Source organism: Neomonachus schauinslandi, chromosome 2 (assembly GCF_002201575.2).
Source record: "Neomonachus schauinslandi chromosome 2, ASM220157v2, whole genome shotgun sequence".
Taxonomy (NCBI): domain Eukaryota; kingdom Metazoa; phylum Chordata; class Mammalia; order Carnivora; family Phocidae; genus Neomonachus; species Neomonachus schauinslandi.
The window spans coordinates 202,850,183-202,869,948 of record NC_058404.1 but is presented as its reverse complement, the minus strand read 5'-3'; the positions used below and the strand labels follow the sequence as shown (position 1 = coordinate 202,869,948).

At 61.6% G+C, this 19,766-nt stretch overlaps 2 protein-coding genes across 3 annotated transcripts; one reads left to right on the top strand and one right to left on the bottom strand.

Moving 5' to 3' along the window:
• Positions 1 to 240: 240 nt before the first annotated feature.
• Positions 241 to 5,563, bottom strand: TMEM129 (transmembrane protein 129, E3 ubiquitin ligase). Of its 2 annotated transcripts, XM_021677652.1 has the most exons (4): positions 5,218 to 5,563; positions 2,743 to 3,217; positions 1,903 to 2,062; positions 241 to 1,795 (listed from the first exon to the last, which is right to left on the bottom strand). In XM_021677652.1, exons 1-4 carry the CDS (start codon positions 5,420 to 5,422, stop codon positions 1,547 to 1,549), a joined length of 1,089 nt encoding a protein of 362 aa, XP_021533327.1. In that variant the 5' UTR covers positions 5,423 to 5,563; the 3' UTR covers positions 241 to 1,546. The 2 variants fall into 2 exon arrangements, with proteins under 2 accessions (XP_021533327.1, XP_021533328.1); XM_021677653.1 differs by lacking the exon at positions 241 to 1,795 and having other exon boundaries at positions 1,993 to 2,062; positions 2,739 to 3,217.
• A 2,624-nt stretch (positions 5,564 to 8,187) lies between these two features.
• TACC3 (transforming acidic coiled-coil containing protein 3) lies at positions 8,188 to 17,765 on the top strand. Its single transcript, XM_021677651.1, has 15 exons — positions 8,188 to 8,349; positions 8,504 to 8,646; positions 9,529 to 10,476; positions 11,171 to 11,246; positions 11,397 to 11,532; positions 13,297 to 13,349; positions 13,678 to 13,781; positions 14,124 to 14,211; positions 14,344 to 14,448; positions 15,177 to 15,253; positions 15,332 to 15,375; positions 15,840 to 16,000; positions 16,991 to 17,097; positions 17,186 to 17,306; positions 17,592 to 17,765. Exons 1-15 carry the CDS (start codon positions 8,188 to 8,190, stop codon positions 17,655 to 17,657), a joined length of 2,391 nt encoding a protein of 796 aa, XP_021533326.1. The 3' UTR covers positions 17,658 to 17,765.
• Positions 17,766 to 19,766: the final 2,001 nt, after the last annotated feature.

The following is a 19,766-nucleotide window of genomic DNA, read 5'->3' as shown; positions in this document are numbered from 1 at the left end:
GGCCTCGGGCTCCTGACCCCTGCCCGCCCTCCGCGGGCCCGCCGCCCCTTCCGCAGAACCCCAGGCCCGCTCCCGCTGGAGCCCCGGGCCTGGGCTTGGTGAGACCTCCGTCGTGCGGCCGCGGCTGCCGCGGCGCCCGCCTCCGTCCTCAGTGTAGACCGAGTGGGCCCAGTGCTGTTACTGCCCAGTCGGCTCCTCCCCGTTACCAGTTCGAGTATCAGGAAAAACAAAACGTTCCAGCATGTACTTCAGGCTTTTATTAAATACCGTATCACTCAGATACAATAAATTTGTCTTTATAAAACTAAATAACTTTCTTTTGTAGTAAAAATAACCCAACTCAGGCCTTCGGCGGCACCTGAAACCCTGGGCGGAGGCTGGGCTCGCCGTCCCCTCTGATGGCCTTCGTTTGCGGGTACCCTGGCAGCCCACGAAACTGAGCCGCCTCAGCTCCCAAACCCCTGGGCTTCAGTGGACCTCGGGCAAGTCAAGCGGCCGGGTCCATCACCCTTGCTTCAAACAGCCAGGCTAAGGGGGCTTAGAGCTACAAATACGAGGGCCCCCTCCAGCAACCCCATTGGTCAGAGCGGGGCCTCATGGCCTGGCTGCCACCGCCCTCCTAGATGTGCCGCCGGGAACTGGGAAGAGGCACATCACTTTCTGACCCAGGTGGACCCCACGGAGCTGTGGCCAGCCCTGTGCCGTGTCCCAAGTCTGTCTGCATGTGGTCTGTCGCTGTCTTCCGCGCAGTATCCCCTCTGGCTGGGAGTCGGGCTTGGCCTTTCTCTGGACTCACCGGGCAGCAGTAGGCACGGAGGTGCATGCCCTCCAGGAGATAGGCAACCCCCACAAGCATGCAGCTAAAGAATAGGCGTTGAGAGAAGCCAGCCCCTAACAAGAAGTCCAGGATCTCCCCAGGCCACAGCGCAGGTGGGGGCCACCCCACCCAGGAAGCCCCAGGCAGTGCTGTCACCCTGCAGTGGCACCCCAGTCTCTCTCTGCACCGCCAGACTCTCCCCCAGACCCTCAGAGCCGCCTGGTGGGATGCAAAGGGGACACAACAGCACAGAGCCAGCAGCCAGCTTGGAGACAGGAGCCTGGAGGACAGACTGCAACCACTTTGGATGAACCTGGGTCTGGCATGTAACCGAAAGGCAGGTGTGTTACACAAAATTAAGGCAAGTGGTTCAGGGTAGGGCCATGGGGGCAGATCCCTGGTCTCCAGAAGACAGCCCAGGCAGCCTCACAATGCTCTGGAAACGGGCCCCACCCCATACCGTGTTCCAAGTCCAGCACCTACCCCCACCTGGAGAAACAAGAAGCAAAGGAAGCGGAGGCGCTGAAGTCCCATCCCAGTGACACTGCTGCAGAAGAAAACTTCCTTTTTAAACAAAAACCCTCGTCCTCCATCATGCTGGGGAAAGAACCCCTGGCTGACGACACAAATGAGGGCCTGGAGCCCTGGCTGCTCCTCCTGGCGGCTGTGGGGTCCCTAGCAGGGCTCGCTGGGACCCCCAAGGCCACTCCCTTGCTCCAGCCAGCAGGCTCAGCGCACGGCACACACATCCAGGATGCAGAAGCGAGCACGGCAGGTGGGGCAGGGCACGCGGCTGGCGAGCCAGGTGTCAGGGCGCTGGGGGTCCTGGCGGCTGGCGAACCACTTGCCCATGCAGGTGAGACACCACATGGGGCGACAGTAGCACCGCTGGCACTCGCCCTCAGCTGCCTCTTGGCAGGTCTTCACCAGCTTCACACTGGCACGGGTCTGCATGCAACCAATGCATGCCTCCAGCTCCTATGGGCGGGGGTAGAGGGTCACAGGGAGCCTGGCCAGACGGCCCTGTGCCCCCCCGACTCAGGGGCTGGCCTGTGGGAACCCACCTGCCCCCACCCAGCCCTCACCTGGCTGCTAGGGACCGAGTAGGTTGGGTTGACCTCCACCAGGGAAGCAAACGTCTCCAGGAACAGGTCGCCCAGGCTCTGATGGATGACCACGTTGGCCGCACTGCGGATGGGTGCGCGGAGTTTCTCACACAGCTCACCATACTCCGTGGAGTTCAGCCTGCACAAGGTGGGGGCTGCTGGGCTGGGGCCACTGAACCGAGGCCCCTCTGCAGGGAAGGGCCATCATTCCTGGTGGGGATGCCGAGGTGCCTAGGGTGACAGGGCACCCACACCACACAGAATTTGGGAGCCCAGGCACAGCCCAGTCGCCTGATAAAGACCAGCCAGCAAAGACAGCCCTGAAGCCAGAGCCCACAGAATGAGCACCGACCACCTGCCCTCAAGGGATGCAGGGAGGGGCAAAGAGAGTGGGGAGATTGCAGCTGTGACACAGAATGCCTGGCTTTCAACAAGTTCAGGCACAAAGGGGATCACAGAAGAGGGACAACAGGCTGTCCGAAGCCTGAATGGGACAGGAAGACCTCGGCTTGGGCCCCAAAGCCAAGACAGCCACCAAGCCTCAGTCCTGTACCACCCCCCAGAACATCCCTAACATGCTCCCCTGAAAAGAGCTGCAAAAGGCAGCTCAAAGGAGAACACAGAGAAAGCAGAAGCAGAGACCACCTATGGGGGTGTGAGGGGACAAGGGGCCTTGAGGGAGGGTTCCGCTGGAAGGGTGCCGAGAAGAACGTGCTCCACGCGTCATCGCCTCCCAAAGAGCCCAAGACTAGAACCTGACTGCTGGCTGCCTCCAGCACACCCCAGCCTCACTGTGACCCTGGCCACAAGCATACCTACCGGATGTCGAAGGCCCGCACGCCAGGGCTGGCACTGGCCACGTGAATGGTGAGGAGCTGCACAGGCAGGCTGGAGTCCGCTGAGAGCGCGTGCTGCCGTGACCCCGTCACGGTCAGGTGCACATCCTGCTGCCGAGCCGCGTGCACACGGTATGTGGTTACCTTCATCACCCACGTGTCTGTCACGATCACACGAGCCCCTGGTGCCCCCGTGGCAAACTTATCGATCCGCCGGAACTCAGTGTTGACTGAGGAGGCCACAGCCCGCCAGCCTGACTGCGGGAGGGCGTAGAGGGCCAGGGTGCGGGCCAGCGGGTGGCGGGCCCACTGATCACAGGACCAGTAGTAGATCAGCGTACTGGCGATGGTGGGCAGAGTCACTGCCAGCAGGAGGAAGAGCCGCCAGGCCTCTGGGGCCTGGCCGAGGGAGTAGAGCTGCTTTTCTGAAGCTGCAAAGCACATGCCCACGTAGTAGCCTACAAAGGATGGGGAGGGCTTCAGCAGAAATCAGGACTGCCAGGCCACTGTTCTCCCCCCATACTGCCCACCAAGGGCCACCCTGGTTAGCTCTCAGGGCCAGGCAACGGTACCCCAGGGCAAGTGCACTTTACCTGCCTCCACGCTGACCCAGCTCAACCCTTGCCCAGAACAGTAATACAATAAATGAGGAAAAGACATTTTTAATTTACTACTTCAGTTTTATACGAGTAATACATGATTAACCAGAATAGGAAAACCTAAAAAAAAAAAAAAACGCAAAAAACAAAAACAAGGATCTGGTGTCACCCAAAGCAGAGCTACACACTGGCCCTCCCAGGGGCGGGATCTTGGCCTCTCAACCCTACCCCCTCTGAGGAGGCAAATCAGAGTGTGACCCATCCCACAGCTCAGATTTGTGTGCCAAACAGTAAGCAGAGAACAATGGGGAACACCATAGCTCCAGGGCCCCTGCTGGCCAGATCAGGGCAATCTGCATATCTGAACAATTGACGCTGCGTGAGCTCATTTAAGGCTGCAAAGTAATAGTAAACATTTACTGTTGATCAAGTTACCACATTTCAGGTAATTTATCTTGCAGCGGTAGATAACATACATACAAAAGTTCCAAAGCTTTTCAAAACAAGTTGAAAAGGAAGAGAAAGACCCCAGGACTGGCCACAAGGCCAGGCTCCTCCACCTCCATGAGTCACTGAGCTCCCTAAGTTCTGGTTTCTCTGTCCATGTGTAGCATGGTGATGGTCCAGCCACTCACGGGCTTTTAGAAAAGATGTGGCTAAAAGGACTCCAGAAGGCTGTGGGGACCCTTAGTTCCCAGGGCAGAAACCCAACCCACGACCCTCTCAGGAGCCCAAGTTCCAAGCCGCACTTTCCTCATCTGAGGAATCAGCTAATTGGTAACCCTGCCTTACCGGGGTGATGGGGCCTCAGGCTGAGAAAGCCACATAGTTACCCCAACAGCAGGCAGAAACCACTTGGCCAAGGAGACCACCAGACTGCCACCAAGAAGGCCCTGTGTCCTTCTTGGCATGGGCAGGCAGCCCTCCTGCACAGACCTGGCCTCAGCCCAGCCCCCTCCAGGAGTCTCTTCACACCTGGCCCAGGCTGCTGCGCCCTGCTGACAGCTGGAAACTCCTGAGTCCACTGAGCCAGCGACCGGGGCCCAGCAGCCACCTGCACCTGCCCTTCTAGACCTGCTTCTGTTCTGTATCCTCCAGAGAACGAACACACACACACACACACACACACCCCAGTACACACACACACACACCCACACACAACCCCCCCCACACACACACACCCCCCAGTACCCCTCTTTCCAGCCAGTCCCCTGTCCAAGCAGCTGACAAACCAGCCTCTCAGAGGCCAGGAGCACCTGGGTCTCCGCCCAGGCCAAGCCCTGGGCCACGTGTGAGCATTTTGCCCCCGCCACCCACACAAACACGCCCCCCCAATCTCTGCACCTGTGACACCCTCATGGGGTTACCCATCTCCGCCTCCTTTCTCACACCCACCTTCCAAAGCCTGGGACAGGCCACCTGCTCTCCCAGGTCCCTCCACCTCCGTTAGAATCAGTTAACTCATGCCGCTCTCCTGCGAACTGCCCCCACAAAATGACCTGCCCCAGCTAGGCGAAGCATCATCCCCTTCGCCCGCCCCCCAAGATTCTAAGCCTTCATTTCTGCCACCTGCAAGCAGCCACCTGCCGCCAGCACCTTCCTCTCCGCTCTCGGGAGCCGCGGACGCGAGAGGCCCGTCTCAGAGCGCAGGGGCCGTTAGTCCACAGCCGCGGCTCTCGGAGTCAGCGTCTCTCCTCAACTCGGAACGACCGGGGGTCCGCGCGCCCTCCCCCGACTCTTCTCCACTTCTGGGGTCCCGGAACTCGGCCGCGAGCCCGCGGGGCCACTTACGCCCACCAAGGGGGACACAGGCCGGTGCCGCGCCCCGAGGACCCTCTGGGAGGGTCCGGCCTGCTCACCGAGCGGCAGCAGCGAGTGGCACAGCAGCGTGGCGGACGTGCGGCGCAGGTGGTAGGGCACAAAGGCGGCGTCCTCGCTGCCCAGCCAGCCCGACAGCAGGTTCTGCACCGTGAGCCCGGCCGAGTGGAACTCGGTGGGCGTGAACACGAAGCACACGGCGAACACCAGGTAGGCCAGCGTGAAGGTGACCTCCGGGCTGTCCATCGCGCTGCCGCGGCCGCCAGGAAGCCGTCGGAGAGAGTCCCGCAGCCCCCGACGGGAAACAGACCCGAGAATTCCGAGCCGGGGGGCGGTGGCAGGTGTGCGCCAGGCCGGCGCGGGGCGCTCTGGGAGATGGTGTCCCCGCCCGCGGGGCATTCTGGGAGATGGCGTCCCGGCCGCAGGCCGGCGTGGGGCGCGCTGGGAGACGTCACATCGACGCGGGGCACCCTGGGAAACGGAGTTGCCGCGTCCCGCACACAGCCAGAAGTGCTGAGGCTGCGCCAGTCCTCGCGAGGGTTCGGCTCCACCTCACGACCCGCCTCAGGGGCGGCTGCAGCTGGTCCCATTTTACAACTGGGGAAACCGAGGCCCGGGCCAATGGCTCTCAGGCCCTGGCCTTTCCGCGCAGCCCAGTCGCGTCCCTGGCAGACCCCGCCCCCGCCGCCGCCGCCGCCGCCGCCGCCGCCAGCGGCCCCGCCCCTCCGCAAGCTCGGCGAGCCGGGATTCCGATGGCTTCCGGCGCCCGCCGCGCCCAGCGTGCCCCTCTCCCCGGAAGCGGAGCCGCCGGCGCCCTGGAGGCGTGGCCGCGGCGCCCTGTGCGTCCCGCCCCCGGCCGCGCGCTCATTGGCCGCGCGCTCCAACCGTCGGTATTTGAATCGGCGGCGGGCGGACGGGCTCCCGGACTCGGCGCCTCCCGCTCCCTCGGCTTCGCGTGGCCGCCGGCAGGTAGGCGGCGGCGGCGGCGGCGGCGGCGGGGTCCCGGGCTCGGGCATCCATCCCCAGCTCCTCCTCCAGCCTCCGGCCCTCGGGCTCCGCGCCCCGGCTCCCGACCCCCGCGGCAGCTGGGCGGCGCCCGCCCTTGACGGGCCCTCCTCCCTCTGCGCTCCTCCCGCGGCTCCGGGGTGCGCCGTCCGCACAGCACCCCTGCTCTCTTGGGCCCACCCCGCCGGCTGTTGCGGCCGCCCTACCGGGGCGCCTTCCTGCCGGGGTCACCGGCAGCCCGCGTGCCCCGCTGGTTTGCGGCCGCAGCCCGTGGGCGGAGACGCCGGGGGGGGCTCCTGCCTTAGCGGTTCCTCCTCGGTCTCCTCTGTCGCCCCCGGGAGGTCGGTGTGTCAGGGCCCCTCGCGGCCCGGTCCGTGGTGACCGTCCAGCCTCAGACACCAGCTGCGTCCGCGCCACCTTCTACGCCACCGGCTCGCGGCCCGCTCCCCAGCCCTTCCCGGCTGTGCGGCGCCGCGCCTCCCTCCCCGGGGCAGCTTCGTGCTGCTCTCTCCACGCCCCAGCTGCGAGCCATCGCTGACTCCAGCTGCGCCGGCGCTCCCGGTCCTGCTGATTCTCCCCAGCTGCTGGGCGCACAGACCCGGACCTTCGCTCCCTGGGCTGTCTGGCCTCGCAGCCTCTGCTCGGGAGCCTTCTCCCCATTGTCCGTGGAAGCCAGACCTGACAGAGCCGGCTACGGCTGTTCTCCCACCTTCCCCAGGAGAGGGACTGCGGAAAGGTGTCCCCTAGGCCCCCTCCCTCGTGTATCCCACAGCCGTCCAGCTATCCCTTCCCGTTTTACCCAGTGTTCAGGCCAAAAATGTAAAAGTCGCCCTTCTGTTTCTCTCCGCCTTCCAGATGCCTTGTGGGCCCGCTGGCCAAGCCAGGGCTGCTCTCTCCACCCCTGGCTGGCTGCGGCAGTCTTTGACCCCCACTTCCCTCCTGCCTTCCCTGGCCTCCACACACATGGCCCCACCCCCAAACCTTCCAGGGCATCTTGTTACCCTGACTCACCTCTTTCCGGGGCACCCTTGTTCCTCCTGCCCCCGCCACCCCGGCCTTGCTCTTCAAGCTGCAACCTCCAGCACCCCCACCACCAGCAAATACCTGTGATGTTCCCATGGACAGGCCCTCCAGCGACTCCTGGGTTGGGAATGTCATGCTGGCGACCATCATGAGGACCTTGGGAAAGGGGTGGGGACTGTTCTAGATCCTTCTGGGTCTCAGTGGAGGTCGCTGGTATATATTTCTAGACTCCAAATCTCAGTGTAGAAGCTTTTCAACTCCCCACCAAGTAATTCTGGATCTGCTGGTTGCTGCCTTGTCCTGCTCTTCCTCTGGGCCTCGGCCCTCACGATGCCCCAATGTGCTCCTCTCCTGGCCTGTGACGGAAGAGCAGGCCACAGCACCCTTCTGCTTTCTTGCTCTCGGCTAACTTGGCAACCTGCTCCCTCTGGGCTGTGGCCTCAGCACCTTCAGCAGAGGCCTGAGGGGAGACCCAGGCTTTCTGACAGGCCAGCACCCCTGTCTCCTGACCTTTACCCACTAAGTTCAAATTTATTTATTTATTTTTTTTTTAAGATTCTATTTATTTGACAGACAATGCGAGAGCAGGAACACAAGCATGGGGAGTGGGAGAGGGAGAAGCAGGCTTCCCGCGGAGCAGGGAGCCCGATGCGGGGCTCCATCCCAGGACCCTGGGATCATGACCTGAGTCGAAGGCAGACGCTTAATGACTGAGCCACCCAGGCGCCCCAAATTCAAATTGCTTTGAGGACCTGATTCTTCTCCCTTGTCCTGTGGGCTGAAGGCCCTTATGGCTCTTTGTCCTGGGAGGTGGCAGCTGCCCTAAAACAGGACAAGGACTGCCTGGCAGAGAACATGCTGCCTGAGATGTGACCCATCTGTGCAGGAAGGGGACATCTGCCCTGTGAGGCTAGCTCCTTGCCCTGGCTCTTCATCCAGACTGCACAGCCCTCATACTGACGTAAACTGTCTGCTTTTCCAGAATGAGTCTGCAGATCTACAGTGATGAAAACGTCACTGGTGACAAAAGTGCAGAAAACTGCGAGTTCCTGTTTTCACCACCGGAACTTACCGGAAGACTATCTGTTCTTCGTCTGTCACAGAAAGAAAATGTGCCACCCAAGAGTGTACTCAAGGCTATGAAAGTAAGCACACTTTGCCCATGTAAATCTACTGTGTGTCACTCATTAAGTCACCCTGGGACTTGCTTTCCTGGGGACTTACGGAAGTGGGCAGGGCACTGCCGCCATAGTGGTTGAAGACTTGAATTACCAAACAGGTCTCCTCCTCCCCCAACAGGTGACTTTTCAGACTCCTCTGCGGGACCCACAGACACACCGGATATTAAGTCCTAGCATGAGCAGCAAGCTCGAGGCTCCTTTTGCTCTGGAGGATGCTGTTGGGTTAGAAAACTCTCCTCAAAACCGGACCCAGAAAGAGAAGTAAGTGTTGATGCTGCTTGATGCACTGTAATTTGTAACGTCTCCAGCAGACACAGCAGAAAAATTCTGTTTTGTCGTTAGTCACATCTGGTCGAGTTCCTCCTGGTTTCTGCTCTGAGGTCATGCGATGTGTTGCCCGGCATGCTCGCATTAGAAGCTACTTGTTAGTAGAAAAGCAATTAACAAAATGTGTAGAATAAGTTTTTTTGTTTAAGATTTTTTTACTTATTTGTAAAAAGAGAGCACGAGTGGGGCGGGGCATAGGGAGAAAGAGAATCTCAATCTCACGATCCTGAGATCATGACCTGAGCCAAAACCAAGAGTCAGATGCCCAACTGACTGAGCCACCCAGGCACCCCAAATAAGTTTAAGTTTTATGCCCCAGTCCTTTACTGTGCTTTTGCCAACACATTGGTCTGGTTTTTGTTTCTCTGATTTCATGAAACGTCTGAGCACGTCTCTGAGGAAGGATGCTTTGTGGTTAGGTTTCTTTTTTCATACCCACTGGGGTCTCTTTTCTGTTTGCAAGTCAGCCTTGGGTGTTCTCAAGAGCTCTCAAGCTTGTTTTTCTCTTCAGTGAAAACCTTGATCCTCCTGTGCCCCGGATCATGTAGCTGGTGGTCCCCAATTGAAAGGGGGAAATAGGCAAGCAGAGAAAACCTTAACTGTAATTATGTGTCATGTTTCCGCTCTCTCGGAAACCTGCGTGATCTAGTTGGTCCACTAGTTTTGATTTATGAGGATTTACTTGTGAAAGTTAGTCCTAGGAAGAGGGTTGACTGTTCTTTTTTTTCTGTTTTTGGGTAATGTTTTCTCGGGGGTTAAATTCTAGTTAAAAACCTAGTAGGTTCCTTAGCATTAACTAAGTTTGTTTCTGAAAAGCCAACAGTTCACCAAGGAACTTGACAGCAAAATGACCAATGGAATTCTCCAGAAACGAATGGTGGCCGATGCCAACCCCCCTCCAGCAGATGTGAGACCAGCCTCTGAAGATAGGCAGCATTCCAGTGGGCCCACCTCAGCTCACCTGGCCAGCCTGGATCCCTCAAGCTCTCCCCAGATGCCAGAAACTCTTGAAGATCAAGTAGCTTCTCTAGGACAAACATCTGTGAGCCCTGAGCATGCCTTGGAGGAAAGTGTTCATTCTCATTTCTTAGAAAAAAGTATTACCTTCACCTCGGAAATCCTAGAAGACCCTTCCCAGATGGCTCCCCAACACCAAACAGAAGACCCTCCCGGAGCTGCCAGAGAAAGCTCGAACCAGGTCCCTGCTTCCTCAGCCAGAGCTGCTCTGCCCCCTGGTACTCCCCCAACAGGAGCACGTGAAGAAGGACCCCTCAGAGACCTGCCTGGCGAGGCCCCGGCCAGCCCTGAAGACCCCTCTGGTTCTGGGAACACCATCCTGGCCAGCCCTCTGAAGCCTGCAGGGGCCACGTCCCCAAGTCCTCAGAAGAAAGAAGCTGATGGCCAGAGGGCCAGCTCTTGGAGCAGTGGGCCCATAGGACTAGAATTTGATTTCTCTGACAATGCCACCAGCAAAACGTTGCCCCCACCAAGGGAACTGGGGAAGAGACCCGGCCTTAACCCTCCCTCTAGGATGTCAGAGGCGAGGCAGGAAAAGGCCCCCGAGGAGGTGGGTGAGGGGCCCGTTCCCCTTCCCCAGGGGTCTTACAACCTGGACTGGAACAAGCTTGAGGACCCAAACTTTAACCCATTTGAAGGTGGAGGAGAGGCCCTGCCCCCAGAGTGCCCCCAGAGCGGGCCAGCCGAGCCTGTGGCCAAGGAGCTGTGTGCTGGTCCCGAGGCCCCAGGGCGCTCCTCTCCGAGCCAGTGAGTACTTGGTGGCAGTGGCGGCGGGGTAGCTGCTCAGCAGCGTGCGTGCCGGAGGACCCCAGGCCAGAGAAGGGGCCGGGGGGGCAGCTGCCGGTCCTGGGTCCCAAGACTGAGGAGGGTGCTCACAGCCGCTGCAGGTGGCTAGGGAGAAATGGTGGGCGAAAGCACACAGTGGCGCCCTTTTCCGTCCCCATGCTTTCTAAGAGCGTTTTCTATAAAAAACCTGGAGCTTTAGAAAGATCTCCAAACACCGTCCGCGGCTGCGAAGCCAGTGGAGTGGCTCTGCACTCGCTGCAGTGCTCCAGGCTCTCGTGGCGGCCTGGGGACGGCGGCTTCACAGCCACCAAGGGCTCACATGGGCAGCTCTCAGCCACGAGTGCACCCTGATGGTCTGGAGGCCACCTCCCCGCTACTGGCCCGGCCTGGCCCCCGGTGACCCTCCCTCCGGCGCGTTTGCCAGTTTCCTGGTGAAATAGGACAAGTGAGCCCTTGGGGTTTGCTCTCTGAGCTAAAACGGCCTGAGCGCTCCTTGCCGAGGCCCCTGGGAGGCTCCTGCTCCTTGGGCAGTTGGGGTGGGTGGGGACGGCTCTGCTGGGGACTCCAGCGTAGCCCCTGACCTTCGAGGCGAGGGTTCACGGGCAAGAGGCAGCTCGGCCCCGGGGCACAGGCCCTGCTGACCCCATCTGTTCAGGCAGGTGCCTTCAGTCTCCACGGATGACACGCCTGTGGCACAGACCGCGGCCAGGACCCCGGGCACAGCAGGCGAGGTATGGAGGCGGGCTCGGCCTGTGCTGTCGTCCTGCGCGCACACGGGCGGAGGGCGGCCGGCGGAGACCGGGCGGGACACGGCGCGGCATGGGCCCTGCACAGGACCTTCGACCTCACCAGATGCCCGAACTGAGCTGCCCTTCTTCCAGGAGGGAGCTGCGGACTGTGCCCGTGCATCAGCTCCTACGGGCAGCCCGGGCAGTGAGCCTGCGCCCCCCACTCCTCCGCAGTGCCCGGAGCCTGCCTCAGAGCCGGAGGAGGAGCACTTCCGAGACCCAGCTGAGGGTACGTTGTCCCCGGGTCACCTGTCTGTCCCCACCAGCTGGTGGTGGTTCTGTGAGTGCCCGTGTTCAGTGGTGTTTTTGGGAGACTGCCCCATAGGCAGCTTTGTTCCCTGACTTGAAGCAACACACGCAGGGGCTTTGGACGCTTTCAGGACATACCCCTGGTGTAGGGATTTCCAGGACCGGAAATCAGACTTGGGAAACGTTCTGTGCAAACACACAGGAGGCAGGGGCCTTGTTGGTTGGTGGAGAGATCCTGATGGAAGGGTGAGTCCAGACGGAGAACACACAGCTCTGACCTTCAACATGGGAGGTCTTCCGGACTCTGAGATGCTTCCAGGGAAAATCTACGATGCAATTGAGAGAGCAGGCAACTTGACAGGGTCTCGATGTGGCTTACTTAATCTTCAGGCAGAGAGGAGACTGGGAACAGAGTGCAGGGTTGGGTCGTGGCAGGATGATCCCAGGGACCCCAGAGTCACACGGGGGGTTCTCGGGTCTGGTTTCTCTCACTGAACGTCAGGTTCTCACGGATCCTCCACCTCGTAGCGCATGTCGCTGCTTCGTTCCTTTCCCAGCCGAGTAGCCTGCCACCGTGCGGATGGACCACAACTGACGTTTCCCTTCACCAGCTGATGGGCGTCTAGGTTGTTTGCTCAGTGAGACTGCCGCGAACATTCGTGTCCACGTGTCTGTGTGGACGTGAGTGTTCGTTGGCCTGGGGCATAAACCTAGAAGGGGAACTCCGGGTCACGCAGTAACTCTGGGTGATGCTGAGGAGCCACCTCTCTTTGGAGAGCTTGCTCTCCAAAGCGGCTGCACCACGTAATGATCCCACGGCAGCAGTGTTCGAGGTCCCGATCTCTCCACGGCCTCGGCAGCTCTGTGGGGGCCTCCGAGACTTTGATTCCAGCCTCCAGCCGTGCGGGGGGAGGGAGGAGGGGGATGGGCGGGCGCTGCCCCCTCCGTGGATTTTGATCTGCGTCTCCCTGCTGACGAGCAGCTTTTTATGTGCCTTTCACACCTTCTGTGGAACGTCTGCTGGGTCCTCTGCCCTGCTGTTTGACTCCGAATTGCCTTTTTGTTACCAGGTTGTAAGGGCTTCCAATCTATCCTAGGGAGGGATTTCTTACCAGATAGGTGACGAACGTCTCCTAGTCTGTGGGCTTTCTCTCTCCCCGGGGCATCCTTGAAGTACAGATATTAACCCTAAAGTCCTGTTTACCTTTTTTTTTCTTTTGTTCTTTGTGCTTTTGGTGTGAAGTCTAAGAATCTTTGCCAAATGTGATAACATGAAGATTTGTCATTACGTTTTCTAAAAATGTTATAGTTGTAGTTTCTATATTTGGGTTTTTTATTTATCTCGAGTCAATTTTTATGTATGACGTGAGCTATCCTTAGGTTTTTTAAGTGGAAGTTTATATTATCCGGAATTCAAGGACCGTCTAGGGTCATTTTAAACAGTAGCTCTAAGCCCGGGAGATTTGGTCCCTTGGGACACTTTTGGTTGTCGCACCTGGAGAGGTGCTGCTTCTCTCCCGACAGCCCACAGGACGGCCCCACAAGGCGACCCGGCCCCAGGTGTCATTAGCATGAGGCTGGATTGGTGGTGCCCGGTGGGTGGGTGGGAGAGGGCGGGAGAGGGCGGGTCACCACTCCGGGCGGGGCTGCCGGTCACTGCGCCAAGCAGCAGAGTGCACCGCCTGTGGGTCGGTGACCGCCGCCTATGGGTCGGTGACCGCCACGCTGACGCTCTCCCTCTTAGTTCTAGGCACAGGAGCCGAGGTGGATTATCTGGAGCAGTTTGGGAGTTCCTCGGTGAGTACCTGCACTGTCATGGCAGTCTTTTCCAAAGTACGCTTCTCCAAAGGGGGCTCTTTCTAGAACAGCCCTGAGCCACTGTCCCACCTCCAAAATCATGAAGGTCCTACTCGCACACCAGTGGTGTCCATGCTATGGCGGGCGTCTGAGGCTCCCCAGGGCCCCTTCCCGAGCCACACCTGTGGTCTCACGCTGCCCGTCTCAAGCTCCCATGCAGAGGGGAGCTCAAGGGCACACTGCTCTGTGCTGGGGTCTCCCCAGGCCCAGCCTTCGGGGCCGTCATCCATCAGGTGACGGTGAACCCGCTGACTCGTCCACCCCTTAGTTTAAGGAGTCAGCCCTGAGGAAACAGTCCTTGTACCTCAAGTTTGACCCGCTCCTGAAGGACAGCCCTCCGAGACCAGTGCCTATGGCTCTGGAGACCAGCAGGTATGCCTCCCCTCTGGCCGTGGGGCTTAGTGCAGGCGGGCGGGCTGGCGGTGGCCGTCGACCGGAGATTATTCTAGACTAAGTGGGGACATTCGTGACTCTGCCTCAGAAAAGTAGACCCCAGCGGAGCTCTCTGGAGCCCCTCAGGTGCAGGAGGAGTGACCGTGTGTCAGACCCAGCCTTTGCCGGGCCTCATGAGTAAGGCCTTGTGGGTGCACGTGGCCGGGTGGCGGCTTGCACCGCGGTGGCAGAGCCACGAGGTGGAGTTGAGCAGTTGTAACAGAGGTTGTTCTCGGCCTTTGGGGAAAATGGGTGCATTTACCTCCCGTTCTGGGGTCTCAGTGCACAGGACGTGGCCGTGCCCTCCTCAGGAAGCCCGCCCGAGGTGAAGCTAGTGGAACTTGACTTCCTAGGAGCCCCAGATGCTCCCGTAAGTGCTCCTCCCCGGTTTTGGGTCTGACTTCACGCTGGGGGGTGCAGAGCTGCTCCTTGGCACAGGGTGGGGGGCCCCGGCCTCTGAGGGCTTGTCCTCCCTGGCCCAGCTGGTCTGTCCCCCCCACAGGTGCTGGACCCCCCTCCCTGTGTCTTTGGGCCTGGGGGTCCGCCGCTGCCCGTGGGGTCCATTGTGGACGTGCTGCAGTACAGCCAAAAGGACATGGACGCGGCGGTGAGGACGGGGCGCGGGGAGGCTGGGTTCCCGGCACGGTGCAGTGGCCACGGGCTGACGGGTAGACGGCTCTGAGCACCAGCTTTCCCCGTGTGGCGGCAGGGAGAATCATGAATGTCCGCTTCCTGGTTTCCCAGCTCAGTGTTTCCACCTAGCATCTCCCGAGAAGCTGCTTACACACTGAGGGGCTCGGGCGTCCTCCACAGGCACTGCTCCGGCCCCCCCGGGGGTTGCAAAGCGGGAAGCCAGCCCCTGGGCAGTGTTTGGCTCGGCCTCTCTTGGGAAGCCTGCGTGCTGGATGCGGGCTGTGTCTGCCGGCCGCTAAGTTCTGCCCTGGCCTTAGTGCCCCATGGCCACCTGTCCTGCTCAGAGCTGGCCCAGGAGCTCACGGCGTGAGGCCCCCCGCCCCCCCCAGGCTGCCCTCCCAGCCTTGCCTGCGGCAGGAGGTGTCCCCCATCCATCCGCACGCTGACGTGGTTCGTGGGGGCCGATGGGTCCCCTGGTGCGTGCCTGCCCACCGAGGGGAACCCATAGCGTCTGACCGACGATGCCCCGGGGGGCCACGTGCTCTCTCTGGGCACCCGCTGGCCCCACCACCGCCCCCAGGGGGGCACAAGGTCCTTGGCCTGACCGGGGCTCCTCACAGCCCCTCCCCCGACTCAGACACGTCGCCCCAGGGAGTCTGGGCATGAGGGGCGCCCAGCATCCGCGTGCTCTGGTTTGTGCAGGTGGAGGCCACACGCGAGGAGAATGCGTTGCTGAGGAGCAGGTGTGAGGCGCTGCACGCCAAGAACCTGGAAATGGGGTAAGGCCCGCGGCGCGCTCTGGGCGACTCGGGCTCGCCTGCCGCAGGTGGTCACGGGCACCTCCATTCTCCCCGCAGGAAGATAATGGACGGGTTTGAGGGGATCGTATACCAGGCGATGGGTGAGTGCTGGAGCAGCTGAGGCCCGTGAGGGGGCGTCTGGCGGTCGGGGCCGGGTGGCACCAGAACTGGCCAGACCCTGGGTGCGTGTGTGGGGTGTCTGCCATGGTCGCTGTACCCACGGTCTGCCCCCCATGCCCCCAGGGGCTACGCGTCCAGTGTGGCCTCGGGGGTTGGGCGCTGGACGTGTCAGGCAGGGCTCGGAGTGAGTACGGGTCCTCACCCGGGGCGAAGCCTCAAGCTCCAGCAGGTTCCTGTCCCCCCACCCGGGGCTGGCTCTCGGGCCCCCCAGGCTCTGCTCGGGAAGATCACGTCGGAGGGGGGCCCTGTCACCCAGCCCTTAGCGGGACCACGGGTGGGCTGCCCCCCTCTCCCCCACCACCGCACGCCTCCTGCCTCCTGTGTGCTGTCCGGGGGCCGGCATGTTGGTGCTCCTCTCATCCCAGGTGCTTTTTGTCTTCTCAAGAGGAGGCTCAGAGACAGAAGGAACTTGCAAAAGCGGAGATCCAGAAGATTCTGAAGGAAAAAGACCAACTGGCTGCTGACCTGAGCTCCATGGAAAAGTCTTTCTCTGACCTCTTCAAGCGGTTTGAGAAACAGAAGGAGGTGATCGAGGGGTATCACACGGTACGTGGTGCCGAGCGGGCCCGTGCCTGTCCTCCTGCAGAGGGTCCCCAGGGGGTTGTGGTCAGCCGCGGAGCCAGCCTGCGCCATGTCCTCGGCTTGGTCAGGAAGATAACCCAGGTGGCACCTGGCCGCGCCTTCCCCTTGCCACCAGGCCCAGGCTTGGAGGACGTTACTCTTTGTCCAGGGACGTGAGCAGAGGGGCCGTGGGGCCCAGATGGGAGACAGCCACGGCAGGCCAAGCGGGTGCTTAGGTGTGCAGTGGGCCCCGAGGAGCTCCAGTGGCTGCCTTCTGGAGCAGGGCCTGGGCCACTGGGACCTCAGTGGCCCCACCGCATGGGTGCATTCTGGGCACACGGCCGGGCAGGTCTCCCCCTGCGGCCGACCCTTTCACCCTCTGCAAGGGCAGTCCCCCGAAGGAGCTGTTCCCTCCCAGAGGGCATCGGGAGGCACATGGGCGGCACGCGGGGACCGCACACACAGGTGCCGAGACGGGCTTGTGCGGGGGGCAGGGGGCCTAGAAGGTGCCGCCTGACGTGTGGAAGAAGGAAGCAAAGGGCAAAGCTGAAAGGGGGCCTGTGGCCGTGAGGGGCGAGGGCTCAGCCTCCAGCCTTCCCCCTGCCCACGCCCTTCCCTACACCCCTGCCTCTCAGCTATTGGCTTTGTCAATAGGCCTGAAACCAGACCTAAGACTCTGCTGCAAGGCTGTAGACAGCCCCGGCCACGCGTCCAGATGTGCCCTTCTGCGGGCAGCAATGCCCGCCAGAGGCGTGGGGGCCGCGGCAGCCGGGACGGCCAGGGGTCAGATGTGGCAGGGGGACGGGGGGAGGCCTCCAGCTGTGTTCACGTGGCCTTCCTCGTCGGAGCTGCTGTTCTGTTAACGTCCCAGAGAGCCTTGATGGCGGACCCATCCACACCTGACCAAAAGGCCAGGCCTGGGGGGCTCCGACAGTGGTCTGCTGCAAGCGGTTCACGTCTGCTCGTTCTCTGAAGAATGAAGAGTCGCTGAAGAAGTGTGTGGAGGATTACATAGCGAGGATAGAGAAGGAAGGCCAGCGGTACCAGGCCCTGAAGGCCCACGCAGAGGAGAAGCTCCAGCTGTGAGTGCAGGTGGAGAAAGGTCTAGCAAGCCTGGGGGGGGGGACGCCCCCGTCCCTGGCCTCTCAGCCCTGCCCTGTGTGTCCCCAGGGCCAGCGAGGAGATGGCCCAGGTGCGCAGCAAGGCCCAAGCGGAGGCCCTGGCCTTCCAGGCCAGCCTGAGGAAGGGGCAGATGCGCATCCACTCGCTGGAGAAGGCAGTCGAGCAAAAGGTGGGCACACAGGACCCCCGGCGCCTGGCGGAGTGGGAGCCTCCCAGCTCGGGGACCTGCCCTGTAAGACATGCCCTCAGCCAGTGCCTTGTACGAGGGCCCGTGGCCTGCTCCCAGGCTGCCGCTTCTGAGAATTGCAGGATTCGGGGTGCCCGGCCAGCTCAGTCGGAAGGGTGTGCGACTCTGATCTCGGGGTTGTGAGTTCGAGCCCCACGGGGGATGTAGGGAGGACTTCAGAATAAAATCTTCGGGAAAACAAATAGGGTTTCGACTTTTCTCCTTCAGACTAAGGAAAACGAGGAACTGACCCGAATCTGTGATGACCTCATCTCCAAGATGGAGAAGATCTGACACGGAAACCCCCACCCCATTTGTGTGTCTGTCTGTAGAAGTTTCTTCTCTTCTCTCTTGATCTCTTGTTTTTAAACTAGATTGCTTTAAAAAGAAGAGTAAATAAAGTTTCCCTTTGGTTCAAGTGTTGAAGTTGCCTGGTTTTGACTATAATGTGGGTTTCTGGCTTCGGCCAGAGGCTGACCCAGCCGCCGCTGCCGTGACCCGCGCACCTCGAGCTTGCCTGGAGGGCGCCAGCCCTGCCCTCGCACGGCCACGTGGTCCCCGGCAGGGGGACGGTTGGCCTGCGTCCCTGGGTGGGGCTGTGGCCCCCACGTTGCTGAGGTGCTTTGTGGCCGCGGTGAATGAACACCTACCGTCGTGTTGAGTGCCATCCGTGATGACGGGGTGGGCCTCACGCCATCCACCGCAAGGCAGGGCTCCCCAGCTGGACCCCACAGCCTCCTGGGCCGAGTCCAAGACGGAGCTCCCAGAAGTGGAGTTGGACGCTTCTACCGGCCGCTTCTCTGGAGCACCCTGACCAGAGCGGGCATCTGAGCCAGGACGAAGGCACGGCGCCTCCTAAGTCAGGGGTCTCGACGTGAGTGTCTGAGTCGGCGACCCCTCGGTGGCTATCGGGACCACATCCGGAGGAGGGGCCTGCCGTACACACTTCCTGGACCCTCGGACGCACCCGAGCACAGTTCTTCCTCCATCTCCTGCTCACTGACCACATGGTACCGGGGACAGGGCCAAGAGGGGGCACTTGCAGGGCAAAGGTGAACCTCTGGGACAGGTGGTTTCTGAACCAGGCAGAAGCGAGGTCCACAGGGACACCAGGGGACCCTGGACGCTGGTCTCCGGGACTCTGATACGTGACCCAGTCCCCGGGAGCCAGGTCCTCACAGTGTGGCCCCTAGGTCCAGGCGTGGGGTTTCCTTAGAGCCTGACGTGGTCGATCTGGGCAGGCTGAGGCCCCACACTTGGAACCTGTTCCCAGGTGATGCTGGTGGTGCTGCCAGGCTCAGAACTCGCTGTCCTCAAGGAGCAGGCAAAGGGCACCAGCCTCTCCTTAGCCAAGTCTGGGTGCTAAGGAGGAACGGCCGGCAAAAGGGAGCGGGGGGTCCGGCACAGAGACCCAAGCCGAGGCCCACAGTTAGGAGGCCTCTGAGCACCTCAGTGCCACCGCACTCAGCTGGGACTCAAGCTGGCGACTGGCCTCCCCAGGGCAGACCTGGGGTGGGCAGCAGTGCCAGACCAGCCGCCATCAGGGGGCGCTGCCGGCCGTGGGCCTTGGCCTGGGGCAGAGAGGGAGGTGACCGTGGGGCCAGCCAACAGGGCATCCAGGACCCCGGAGGTGGAGGGCATGTTTGCTCTCAGCATTGGAAGGAAAGTGCCTGGTGCTGGGACAAGGGCCAGGCTGGGACAGGAACCGTGGGGCCGCCCGGGCTCCAGACCCCCCACTCACGGCCCTCCTGTCTCCTGTCCCACGGTGTCCCCCAACCCTGGGGCACCTCCTGTCGGGCCTCTTCTCTAGAACGCCAGGGCGTTCCTGTGCTCTAGAACCTGCCCCCAGCCACAGTGGTGGAGCCCAAGCCCGGGCGGGCAGGCCCCCAGGATGCCGCCGTCCAGCCATGAGCCTCTGTTCTAAAACCACTTCTCCAAGCGGCCTCCCGGACACCCCAAACCAGCTGTGTCTGGGGGCCCTCGCTAGCCCTGCCTGGGCCCCCTGGAAGCGAGGCCCACACAGAAGTGTCCTTCCCACACAGAGGCCACCCTCGCTGCCCCCCGGCAGGCCCGCCTGACCGCCCCCACCGACCAACAGCCTCCTGCCCAGAGGCCTGTGATGCCTCCAGGCCGCTGGCCGCGCCCCCTCCTCCGCCCCGTTCTCCTGCATGAGGCACGGGTTGGGGGCACTTGCCCCTGGAGGGCATCCTCCTGGGTGTCCCTGCACCGGGCCCCACGGCACCGGCCAGCAGAGGGTGCGGGCCAGGAACGCGGCACCCCCCACGCCCGCCCAGCCCCAGGTCCTGCCACTAGGAAGCAGGGCTCTGGGCCCCTGCTCGGCATGCTGGCCCCTTCCCCAGAATGCCCCGGGCTCCTGCTCTCGACATACAGTCCCCCCCCCCC